General features: G+C 44.7%; 1 protein-coding gene across 3 annotated transcripts in view; it reads right to left on the bottom strand.

Annotated features, from left to right (window-relative positions):
- Positions 1–12,336, bottom strand: part of Pfkp (phosphofructokinase, platelet) — a 64,296-nt gene that overhangs the window by 27,760 nt on the left and 24,200 nt on the right. For all 3 annotated transcript variants that reach the window (XR_015640960.1, NM_206847.2, XM_087591423.1), the window contains 6 exon segments: positions 12,074–12,151; positions 8,732–8,921; positions 6,875–7,040; positions 5,485–5,529; positions 5,129–5,237; positions 912–1,007 (listed from right to left, as the gene is read on the bottom strand). Coding sequence is in view for 2 of the 3 variants with exons in the window: in NM_206847.2 (NP_996729.1) it covers positions 912–1,007; positions 5,129–5,237; positions 5,485–5,529; positions 6,875–7,040; positions 8,732–8,921; positions 12,074–12,151 (684 nt within the window). In the remaining variant the exon portion in view is untranslated.

Genomic DNA, 12,336 nt, shown 5'->3' with positions numbered 1-12,336 from the left:
TTCACCAGCCCCAGTTGATGATTTAATGCTAAGGTGCAGATCTGGTACTGGAGTCATTACAAAATGAGCTTGGCTCATTAAATAACTGTAACTTAACAATGGTAAAGAAATCAGCTTGTAGGGCTATGGGTGTGCCTCGATGGTAAAGCACTTGCCAGGCACTTGAGATCTTGGGTTTCTAGTCCTTGGCACTGCCAAAGACAAGGAGCAAGGCATCGCATGGTGGTTGCACCTTTAATTCTAACAAGAGGATGGCCAATTCGAGGCTGGCACAGGCTCCTTAGCAGGAAGAAAAAAAAATAATGAAAGTTAAAAAATAAACCTTGTAAAACCAGATTAGTAATGCCTGCGGGCCCTGACTCAGGGCTGGAACCACGTAGCCTAGCTGTTGCTTTGTGGCCTCCTTAGTCCTTCTGCGATCCTGGTGAACAAGGCAAAGTCCTGTAGAGACTGGTAAGCACAGGTTGGAAAGAGTAGCAGGAAATTAGCCTGCCAGACCCTGCCCTACCTCAGGGGCCGTGAGGAGGCTGTGACTCATAGCCAAGTAGGCAGTTTTATTGGTGAGAATGTCATCAATTGATGCTTATTGGGCATGGCCTTGTCTATTGTTCCAAACAGAGAGGCTCTCAGAATATGCTGTCTGTGCCAAGTAGTCAAGATTCCTTACCTTCTGTGCAAAGCTTGCCTAACAGATGGTCCTTTCTAACACAAGAACATCATTATCTACCCAACTGTCTCACGTCTATGGTTAGTGACAGTTGTAAATGACCATTGAAGGTGAGGCATAAGAAGAAACGCTGCCCGTCCAGATGTTCTTAAGTTTCACATCTCCAGTGCTTTGAAAGTTGAGTCCATATTCTAAATCTAATCCTGACAACTGACTGACAACTCCTATGCCCATCTAGGCTTACCTCCTTGATTTTCTCAGAGGTGATTGGCTTATTTTGGGTGTCGATTGCTCCTTCAGACACAATGATGATATTCAGCCTTTTCTTTCGGGCACGGTTCTAAGGAGACAGAAAATCAAGACTCCTAAAACTTTTAGTAGGTTTCTAATGACAACAATTCCGGGGAAATGTGGCCTAAGTGGAGATGGCCTCTTTCCAGGTAGAAATCATTGCCTAACTTGGGAATATTTCTCAGTAACCCCAAAGGTAGGTGAAAGATGCCTTTGCAAGATCTGAGGGGGGTTGTAGACGAGGTGACATTACAAGCGTACACAAGAATTTGGCTCCAGTTAGCCTGGGTTAAAGTATGGTGTGTAGACATGTTGATTATAGTGAGCCCCACAACAGCAGGCAAACCGAGGCTGGACTCTCCCAGTTTAGCCTACCCCGAAGCATGTTTTCTGTTCCCTTTATGCTAGAGCTCTTTCCAGTCTCTGCATGGACTTCCCTAGACTCACTCACATGAGGTCAACAACTCACCCCCATCACATGTGGTAATACTGCATACACGCCTGGGTAGCAGATAGGTACGTAATGGATAAGAAATTGAGAAAGGATACAAAAAAGACCCATGCATTGAGGGATTTTTTTCCCCAGTCTATAGAACCACTGGGTGAGGATATGAGGTGGAGCCTAGAGAGAGAAGACAAGTTACCTGGCAAAGGGTCCTTTGGGAGTGGATATTATGACCCCATCCCCACTCTTCATTCCCCCATGGTTTTTTTTTTTTTTTTCTTTCTGGCCACCATGAGGTAAATAATCCTCCTCTGCCTTGTAAGCCCTGTCATGACTCATGGTGTCATTGAGGGTTCAACCAACCATGAGCCAAGACCTCCAAGATCAGGAGCTAAAATAAAGGTTTCCTTGGCCTTAGTTCAGAGGTTTACCGCAGTGACAGAAATCTAACAGACATACTGCCCATGCGAAGGGTCTGAGATGAACACAGTTACCTCTATTTGCCAGGTCCCATTCTGGTGCCCTGTGCCATGTGCTTAGACCCTGGCACACACTGCCTTATATAAACTCAAGCAGTCACTCAAGGATATGACGCGTCTAAGAGTGCCTGGCCACTATATCATGCTGTAGGTTAGCTCAGTGGATTTTCTTTCTATAAAAATCACAAACAAACTATGGTCCCTTAGAAAAAGGTCGGTGTGATGGCCTGAATAATAATGGCCCCCATAAACTAATGTGTTTGAATTCTGGGCCCCTAGGGAGTGGCGCTATTATGAGGTGTGGCCTTGCTGTAGGGGTGGGCTCTGAGGTCTAACATAGGCTCATGCTACGTCCAGTGTGGTACAGTCTCTTCTGCTGCCTGGGGATCAAGATGTAGAACTCTCAGCTTCTTCTCTGCCATGTTTTCTCGCCATGATGTTAATGGGCTAAACTTCTGAAACTGTAAGCCAGCCCCAACTAAATTTTTTCTTTGTATGGGTTGCCATGATATGAGATCTCTTCGCAGCAATAGAAATCCCTAAGACAGCCAGTGTCATGTGTGTGGGGCCCTGGCTATGCCTGAAGGGGGGGCAAGAAGTAGAATGCTGACATGGATCAGAGGCACACAGATAATCAGGGTCACAAAGATTTGTTCTTGTCTATGACAGCTATGAAAAGCGCCACACTTTGAAAAATGTGTACAATGTGAAGAATGAAGAATTTGAAGAATAACAAACACTTTCTTACAAGCGTAAAGGCATGAGAAGTACTGGGTAGATTGCCTTAACGTTCCTTGAGAGAGTACTAGAAAGACAACAGGCCACAGAGATGGGACAGCTAAATAGGTGTGCCATAGCCATGGTGCAAACGATCCCGAAGTGGTTAAAAGACAGTGGAATCTGTGGCCTAGGGAAACAGCTTTGGTTGCTTGTAAAGTACTTGCCCTTTCAAACACAAGAACCTGAATTTCCAGAACTATGCTTTTAAAGAAGGACGGAGGGGCATGATGGACAAGCTTGTCGCACTAAAGCTGGGATAGTCGACAGGAGGTGGTTCCCAATTAAGACAGTGTCTCCAAAGAAGAAAAAGGGTAGACAGTGCCTAAAGAACAACACCCCAAGGCATTTTCTTGATTGCTACTTGAGGTGGGACGGCTGTGCCCACTGTGGGCAGTGACACCCCTGTGCAGGTAGGTTGGCATAAGGAAGTAAGTAAGCAGCATCCCTCAATGGTTCCTGCCTTGGGCTTCTGTCCTATGTTCTCAAGATGACGGACTACAAGCTAAAATAAACCCTTCTCTCCCAAGATCATTTTGGTCCAGTGTTTTATTACACCAACAGAGAAACAAACTATGATTCCTTTGCATGTGTACAAATACATTTATGCATACAAACAATGGAATTCTCAGGGCATTTAAGAAGGAAGAGAGATACAATGGCCCTACCACTTACTGAGTGCCTCCAAGTTCAGGGTCTAGACTGAATTAATTGACCCACTGACCTTCATAAAATCACTAATTTTCCCATGTAAGAGAGGACATAAAAAGGTGACATTCTGTGGTCAAAGTCATTCTCATAGCAGTACAGCCAATGTCTAAGCCAATGAATTCTGTACCCTTGCAAGAGATATTTTTTCCGTAAGCTAGTTAACCCTTCAAAATATTGGGGGAAACTTCTTACAGCATTGTATTGGTGGCCAGGAAAAAGTAAAAAGACAGATACAAAGAGAGCAAAATGTTCGGCTCTAATTCAGCCAAAACCTGGGGGATGGGAAGGTATAGATCCTGGTTTTGTCATACCAGAAAGCACAGTGTACACGGTCTAGACTCTAAGGAGGTTCTTTAGATAAATTACATGAAGAAGTAGCCTTTAATCTAAAATGAGTATCTAGACATTGAACGACCGTTTTGAACAAACTGACTGTGCACTTCCTGTCAGCCAAGCCCAACAGTTATCCTTATCCCTGAATCACTCTCCATGGATGTGTGGCCTGTGACAGTGTCACTGTGCAATCAGGCTGCAGGCAAGTCAGGAAGGAGAAGACATGAGAGCATTAGACTTGACGTCTAAGGAAGATGAGACCACAGAAGTGATGAGACCACAGAGGTGACGTCCTGTGTGGTGGTAATCTAGTCCCCTGGGTCATACTCAAGCTCCAGGAAATGGGAATACTACAGCTCAAGGGACCAGGTGTGGACAATCTGTCTTAATTAGACACCTGAGGATATTGCTAATGTCCCACAGGTCAGGACCAAAGCAAAGGAAACTCCCTCCCAGAGGGAGGGTCGTTTTGATCATCCACCAGTAGCACTAGCTTATTAGTTAAGACATCAGGCCTCCAAAAGAAGCTCGGTTTTTCTCACTATGACATAGCTTTAACCGTTCACATAGGTTTCTGTTTTGGCAAAACCTATTTGACTCATGACTTGGATGCTTTTCCTCCTTTAAGACTGACTCAAAAGCAACATTTTATTACCCACACACACGCAGCCGCTTCTACACACTGCTTCGGGGCTCGCTGGCTCTAAATAAAATTGGTCTGTGATATAATGGTTACATAACTTTCTTGTAGCTCAGTTATAAAGATCCCTTCAAAAATAAGGGAGAGAAAAGTCACCTACATATGAAGATCGGTAGTCCTGATAGCTAAGCACAGTCTTAAAGAAGCCAATCCACATTGTCTTCCGACTTCATAGGGGAATATCGGCCCCACCCTAAAAAGCAACTAGGCTGTCAAAGACAACATACAACAAACTCCTGACCAAAAAAGGGAGGAGCATGGATCAAAATAATTAGAGCACAGAAGAGCCTAAACTCCCCACACAATGTAGAAAGGAATGTCACAATACCTCACCCCTTATTTGGATGGTAGGGGAGATAAGATTTAAAAGGAGAGGTCGACACATGCCTGTCTGAGTTCAGTGATGACTCGAATAGCACCCGAGAGTTTCCTCTGTGATCCTGATGTTGGGTAGCCACCATGATCTCATCTTGTGACACTCAAGCCACTTAGAAGCAGAACTACTGCTTTGGATGGGAGGCATCAGTGGTGCCAGTTGTTTCTCCATGACAACGTCAGCCTATGCAAGCAGATCCTTGGCAACGGGCTTGACCTCATTTGGTTTTTGTTTTGTTTTGTTTTTTTACAAGCAAGTTTTTGAGTATTTAAAGGAGCCATCCAGCTTGGCCACCCCAAAAGACCTCGTGCATCCTTACTCTAGCAGCATAGCCCAGAGTCCCAGGTACCTCGGAGAGTTTGAGGCACATTTCTTCCTCCCAACCTTCCTCTGGCGGAGACTCTGGAAGGAACACCCAGTCGGCACCGCAAGCCAAGGCGCTCACCAAGGCCAAGTAACTGTGGGGACAAAAAATAATTAATACACTGGGAGGAAGGAGCCTGCTTGCAAGGCTAGTTAGTGTACCACTTATGCTCACAGACAACCTTGGGCAGCTATGCCCCTTGATATCCCCTGGGGGTTCTGGTTCCTTTGAGACTGCCCCCTGTTTCTAAGACTGCCCCCTGTTGCAATGAGTGGTGCAGAGCACTCATGTAGACGCCGCTAAGGTTCATTCCTACCAGGATGGTGTTGGCAGATACCTACCCACAGTGTCTCCCCATCACCTCCAGGACGAAGGTTCTCTGGTGGCTAGGAAGGGGGTAAAGGACACGTGTTAGCATTCACAGCAGAAAAAGCGTACTTAGAGAAGAAAGCTTGCTCCTCAGCTGTCTGGCTGACACCAAGCTGTCAAAAGCTGACTCGTTTTCTACAAAAAGCAAACTCTACTCAGTGCAAGTGCTTCAGACCTAAAGAGTAATGGGGCTTCAATAGTGACTGCATTTTGAGGGGGGAGGCAGGGGGGGGTGCTTTTTGAAACATGCTCTCATATGCCCCTCAGCTGACCTTGAACTGTGTGGCCAAGCGTAAGTGACCTTGAACTTCCGATCCTTCTGCCTCTGCATCCAAGTTGCTAGGACTACACGCATACGCTACCACCTCCAGCTTATGGGGTGCTGGAAATTGAGCCTGGGCTTCCTGCGTGCGAGGCAAGCACTATACAGCTAAACCACATCCTCGGTATTGCTTCAAGTTGCGATTCATCATTTCCGAAGACCACGCAATACTTTTAAGATGGCTTCCTATGCTTTTTTCTAACAAGCATCTACTCTGAACTAAGTTGGATACTTCTGAAAGCTATGGGTTAGCTGGGATCATAGCCGAGATCTGAGAACTTGAGAGGCCATGAAGTTGGGAGTCTAAAAACGGCCAATCTCATCTACAGAGGGGAAAACAAAGCCCCAAGCTGGTTATATCCAAGTAAGCCCAAGATCATGAATGCTACAAATCAGCTCCACCAGCACACAATGGCTGCCTGTCCTTGCTGTTGAAAGATCCAATTCCTCTGAGCGGTCCTTCCAGTCCAGAAGAGGTGATGTGATTTTCCCAGCGTCACAGAGTACAATGGGCAGAGGCAGCTAAGAACCAGACGTGACACACAAAAGGGGCCAGCCTCCCTCAATAACACTTGTTCCGGATGCTCCAAGCTTCGAGCCATCCCCTCACACAATGAAAGGCGCCTGTCTGGCTTACTATTTAGCTTGATTTTCAGGGAAAGATTTATGGGAATTCCGTGGTTCTCTAGAAAGCTGCTAGTCAGTCATGCCTCCTTGTAAGCCTAGATCACTGCAGATAAACTGTTAAATGTTCTACTCAAAATCGGGCTCATCGGTACCTTGGAATCTCAGCGGTGATGAGGATGTCTTGCTCCACTAACAAGTGTGCCACTCACTAAGAGAGTCTCTCTCTCTCTCTCTCTCATTCTGAAACAAGATGGCCTTGGGGGGGGGGGGGGCTTTGGATAATTATTGTTTCCTTGTGTTTTCTAGTTTTTCTCCCAATAAGCACATTTAGAATCATATAAATATGGGATCTGCTGAACACTTTCAGAACCAGAAGTAATAGCCCGCTGGTTGGTTTCCCTAAGTCCTTTTACCTCTGGGCAGTGGTCATGATGGCATCAACAACTTCAATAATTCGGTGCAGAGCTGAATCTGTACCGATGGTCATGTCTGTGCCACAGAAGTCATTGTCAATGGAGCCCACCATGCCCACCACGTTGAGGTAGGCGTGCTTCTTCACTGTGTCCGAATCGATCTCACCTGTGTTAGAGATAAGAAACTCACCTCAGATCCAGCAAGAGCTACCATAGTCTCCTGGTGCTCCACCAGACGTGAAAGACAGTGGCCAGGGTATAGAAGTCAAGTACCCCGAGTTCTGTTTTTTTTATTAATTTCCCCAGAACTCTTCACAGCCTGAAATCAGCATACTGAAGGAAAGGCAAGCTATGTGAAGACAGAAAGAACTAGACAGGACAGAAATTGGCACTGGACAAGTTAGCAAGAACATTAGATTATAAAGATCCAAATGTTGCAACTTAGGATACAAACTTAAACATTCTTCATAGCAATGGCTGTGGACAATAATGAGGACACTTATTAATTTCTGAATTAAGTACCACAGAAACTTCTGATCACCTTCCTAGAGATGTCTTAAGGATGCCCACTCAGGAAACTAGTTAGTAAGTATGCTGTTAGCTGTCAGGATAAACATACCTGGTCAGGTGGTTCTACATAGATGAAATTAGAGTAGTGTGTGGGTGGGGGCGTGTTTCTTCTAAGTCTTTACTCATGGTCACCAATGGGCTGGTGTTAGATGGGGTATTAGAACAAACAGATGGAGTGAGGCTTCTCGGCTCCATTTCCTGAATAGACTTTTGAAGTTTGCTTAAAATGAAACTTGAGGACATACACTTTATCTCATTTCCGATTTTCATGAAATTGCTGTTTGAGCAACAGACTCTTGCTGATTACATTTGATATGCAATTGGGATTACAATAATAAGAACTTTATAGAGTCCTCAGACATCCTAAATAATATCAAAAGAAATTTAAAATTAAGAGAGAGGAGGGGGAGAGCAGATCAGCATCTTTAAATTGAACTCTTGTAACATAGAGATTTAGAGACATCCCTAGACATCTGTGTATCAACAGAAATACGTGATGGCTGGAAATGTGGATGCTGGCGTCCAAGGGCCAGTGTGCACACAGACAATGGTTACAGCTGCTTGGCTTCCCTTATGACCCTTATCTCTTTGATAGGGGTGTATATGATTACTGTCATGAGAGTCCACGGACCTCCCTAGGAAAAGGGGCGCGTAGTACCTAGCACACAATAGGGCTTACTGTCATTGCTGTTCTTATCTGGGATACAGATTTAAACTCTGCAGTGCCAAATCACAAGGGGCAAAATGACAGCCACAATTTGCCTATGGCTAAAAACGAAGCTGAGACTTCATTTGTGTGGTGGTACACCCTTTGAACCCAGGCTGGCAGGGGCAGGTGCAGGGAGATCTATAAGTTCAAATGCCAGTCTGGTCTATGTAGTGAGACCACATCTCAAAAACAAAAATAAGAAAGATGGCTCCGAAGTCGGTATGTTCAGGCTGGAGAGATGGCTCAGTGGTTAAGAGCACTGACTGCTCTTCCAGAGGTCCTGAGTTCAATTCCAAGCAACCACATGGTGGCTCGCAACCATTTATAATAAGATCTGATGCCTTCTTCTGGTGTGTTGGAAGATAGCTACATTGTACTTATATATAAAATAAATAAATATATCTTTAAAAAAGTATATATGTTCACATCAGTTTCCCTCTCTCCCCCTTAAAGAATACGCAGTGTACTTACTATTCCCACACTTTTAAAAACAAAAAAACAAAAAACACCGACAGGGAAATCTGAAGCAGGCTTCTCAGAGAAAAGCACTAACTTGGGAAACGGAAAGAGAAACATACCATTCTTAGCCAGCTCTTCCAGAAGACCGCTCCACTCCTTCCGGAAGAGGTTGGCTCCCGTGAGACTTCCGTCCCCACCGATCACGCACAGGTTGGTTATGCCCAAGCGTACCAGGTTACAGGCGGCTTTCAGACGCCCTTCACGGCTGCGGAAGGCTTGGCAACGCGCACTGCCGATGATGGTCCCACCCTGGAAAGGACATAGCATGCAGGCAGTAAATCAGACGGATCGGCACGGGCAGTGATCCACGAGACTTGCAGGACTTTCCAAAGGGTTTCTTCATTTTCATCTCGGCCATCAGTCTACTTCAAAGTCTGAGTTTCCTACTTTTAGTGGAAGTCCCTAAAGGAACACACTAACACTAGCCTGAAGCTCGTGGAAGGTGAATGTTAGCTTTCCACTGAACAGACAGAGTCAAGTGTCTATGGGGTCACTGCAGCCTCCCAGCTTCTTGGGGTCAAAGCGATGAACTGGCACTCCACTGGGCATCAGCCATGACCTGTAGAGCAAACTGGTCCTGCCTCCTGATGATGACCTCGCTCTCTTATGAGTCAGATCATTGAACCACAGGAATCTGAAAGGTGGGTAGTTTCAGTGGCTTCACTTAAAGTGTAGCCCCAATATGGTTGTCCCCATGAAGGGTCAGGACGATACCCAAGAGTGAGAGTTCACCTGTGCCTCTCTCAGTAAAACTGCCACCGCTTCCCCAAAAGCTTCCCACCCCTTCCCCAAAAGTTATGATTTTAGAACAATAAGGTTTCTTTAAAAAAAAAACAATGAATCAATTTAGAAAAGTTGAGTCCACCCCTTAGACAACTGCTTTTGACTAGTGAGGTTTCCAGGCTGAACCATGCTGCAGGCAGAGTTTCAATGCAGATGGCTCAACTAAAAACCCATTATCCTTCTTGCATGCTAGAATTTATTTGTATGTTTATAGCTCATTTATACAGCCATAGAAATTTACAATTTTACCTGAAAATTACTGCCAGGTTGTTGAGTGAAACTTTAGTTAGAAATTACTAATAGAGCTGGAATCAATTCACCACCTATACCAATCCTGGGTTAACATTGCCGATGCTAAGTGTGATGGGAAACTGCTTATTCGGACATCACAGAGGCAGGCCAGGGGTGGCACATGCCAAGTCCAGAGCAGAGCTGAGCCTGTCCTCTGAACCTTCTGATGAAGATCAGTCAGAAGGACAGACTACTTGTTACAACCGGAAGTCAAAGGGAACCATGGGGTCACCAGGGCTGAACAGATATGGCGGCCAAAGCCAGGGAATGAAACTATGAGCAAGCAACTTACAGATGCCATTCACAGATTTACACACACACACACACACACACACACACACACACACAATCTTTTAACCACAACAGTGTTTCCTGTTTTCCTATCTCAATCACAACAGCAGAATGGGGATGTTCTGTGTTGATAATGCGCTTGTCTTGAGAGCATTACTCCGCCTAACTATGATGTGCCAAAATGTCCTCCACTCTCTAGGCACGCAGCAAAACTAAGAAATTCCCAGGTGCAGTGTCTGAGTCTTTGATATTTGTTAAGGAACACACATGCCTTTAGCACCTTCAGAGCGAATTTGCAATTTTACTTATATTGAAAAGTACTCAGGATAAGTCAAAGATTAATCTTAGGTTTTAAAGGCTCTTCTTTCCTTTCTACAACTTCTCTTTACTTCTCAACTAATTAGGAACCTTCATTAAGGTTCTAGGGATATTAGAGGCAGAAGTTTCCCTGGACAGATTTCTTTTTTTTTTTTTTTTTTTTTTTTGTTCTTTTTTTCGGAGCTGGGGACCGAACACAGGGCTTTGCACTTCCTAGGCAAGCGCTCTACCACTGAGCTAAATCCCCAACCCCCAGATTTCTTTAAAATTCAAAGCAAGCAACTGTTTGTTTTTTTTTTTTTTTTTTTTTTTTTTTTTGCCTCCAGTGACAATTACCTCTTCCTTGTGCACAACACAGAAATTAGCTGTGTCTGCTTCAAGCGAGAACAGGGCTGAAGTGTCCCAGTTAAATCCACAGCCCCAGGGGCTGCCAGGCAGAATATTTCCCAGGCTGTGTTTTACTCTGTGCCAAGGATATGTAAAAACCCAGTGGGCACAGAGATTGACCGATGAGCACACAGTACCAGCAAACCGAATTAACCTTTGCACTCTTCTGCTCTGGAGGAAAGAGTCTGCCACAAGTACCACAGTGAACAGTAACTGAGGCTTGCAGAGGCACCCAAGCTTGTACTGCAAAGACGCTTCCTGAGTTAAGGTCCGGTTGATATTTTTAAGACTTAATAAAAGGGCCTGAAAGATGACTCAGTGGTGAAGACTGCTTGCTCTATAATCATGGGGACCAGATCCTCAGATTCTAGCTACCAAATACCAAGCCATGCATTGCACAAATGGTTGTAACTGCAGCCCCGAGGGACCCAACATCATCTTCTAGACTTCCATGCATAGGCATACACGTATGCTTACATAGGCACTCAACATACACACATAAAGTAAAAATATAATTAAATGGCACATATTGTAGATTGAATGCAAAGTGTACCCCACAGGCAGCTGACTTTGAAGCCTTGGTCCTCAAGCAGTGGTGCTATTTAAGAAAACTGTAGCTGGGGCTGGGGAGATGGCTCAGCAATTAAGAGCACTGACTGCTCTTCTAGAGGTCCATTGTTTAATTCCCAGCAACCACATGGTGGCTCACAACCATCTGTAATGGGATCCGATGCCCTCTTCTGATGTGTCTGAAATGTACTCACATAGCTTAAAATAAATAAAAATCTTTAAAAAAAAAAAAAAAAGAAAGAAAGAAGGAAAGGAAGAAAGACAGAAAGAAAGAAAACTGTAGCTGCTTTGAGACTAGGTGAATTCCAAGTGGTTTGCTGGGGTTGGCCCTTGAAGGTGACAACCATCTCAACTTCTGGCCCCAGTCCTCTGCTTCTGATCTGCCAGGGCACGGAGAAGCCACTCAACAGTCTCTCTTTGTCACAAGCTTGACCACAAGCCACCGTGGCCTGGACTGCACAGTCTCTCAAGCCACCTTGCTCTCCTGACTTGAAGGACTCTACCTACTGAACCACGAGCCAATGTAACCCTCCTTTGGCTTCCTTCAGTCAGATATTTGTCCCAGAGACAAGGAAAATAAGGAACAGGATAAGAAGTGAGTGTTCCCTGGCCTTATAACCATCTTAAAACAATAAACTAATTACAGTTTATCATTAGCTACCAGGGATGGGAACACGTGTTAGAACTTACTCAAGCATCCAGTGTTTTAAACAGAAGCAGAGACTTTAAAATAGAGAAACAAAGAACAGCAAGGCACCTACCACTTGTAGAATGCTGGAGACACACTCCCACTTGGCTTCCACAATATTGGAGCCTCCATCCACCATGCCTTGGTAACCCTGGATGAGAAAAAATAAACATCTATTTAAAAAGAGTCTGGGCTTTTTAACTGGTCAACAAACCCACGAATTATATAACAGAAACACAAGTGACAATGAACCTAGTTTTTAAACTGTTAAAAGACAGTGCAACGTAAGCACTGGATAAAAGTATTTAACTATAGTAATCAATCAACCAATCAATC

Source organism: Rattus norvegicus, chromosome 17, assembly GCF_021556685.1.
Source record: "Rattus norvegicus strain SHRSP/BbbUtx chromosome 17, alternate assembly SHRSP_T2T, whole genome shotgun sequence".
In the NCBI taxonomy this organism is placed as follows: Eukaryota; Metazoa; Chordata; class Mammalia; order Rodentia; family Muridae; genus Rattus; species Rattus norvegicus.
Note: the sequence above shows the minus strand (reverse complement) of the source record. Positions and strands in the feature narration are given on the sequence as shown.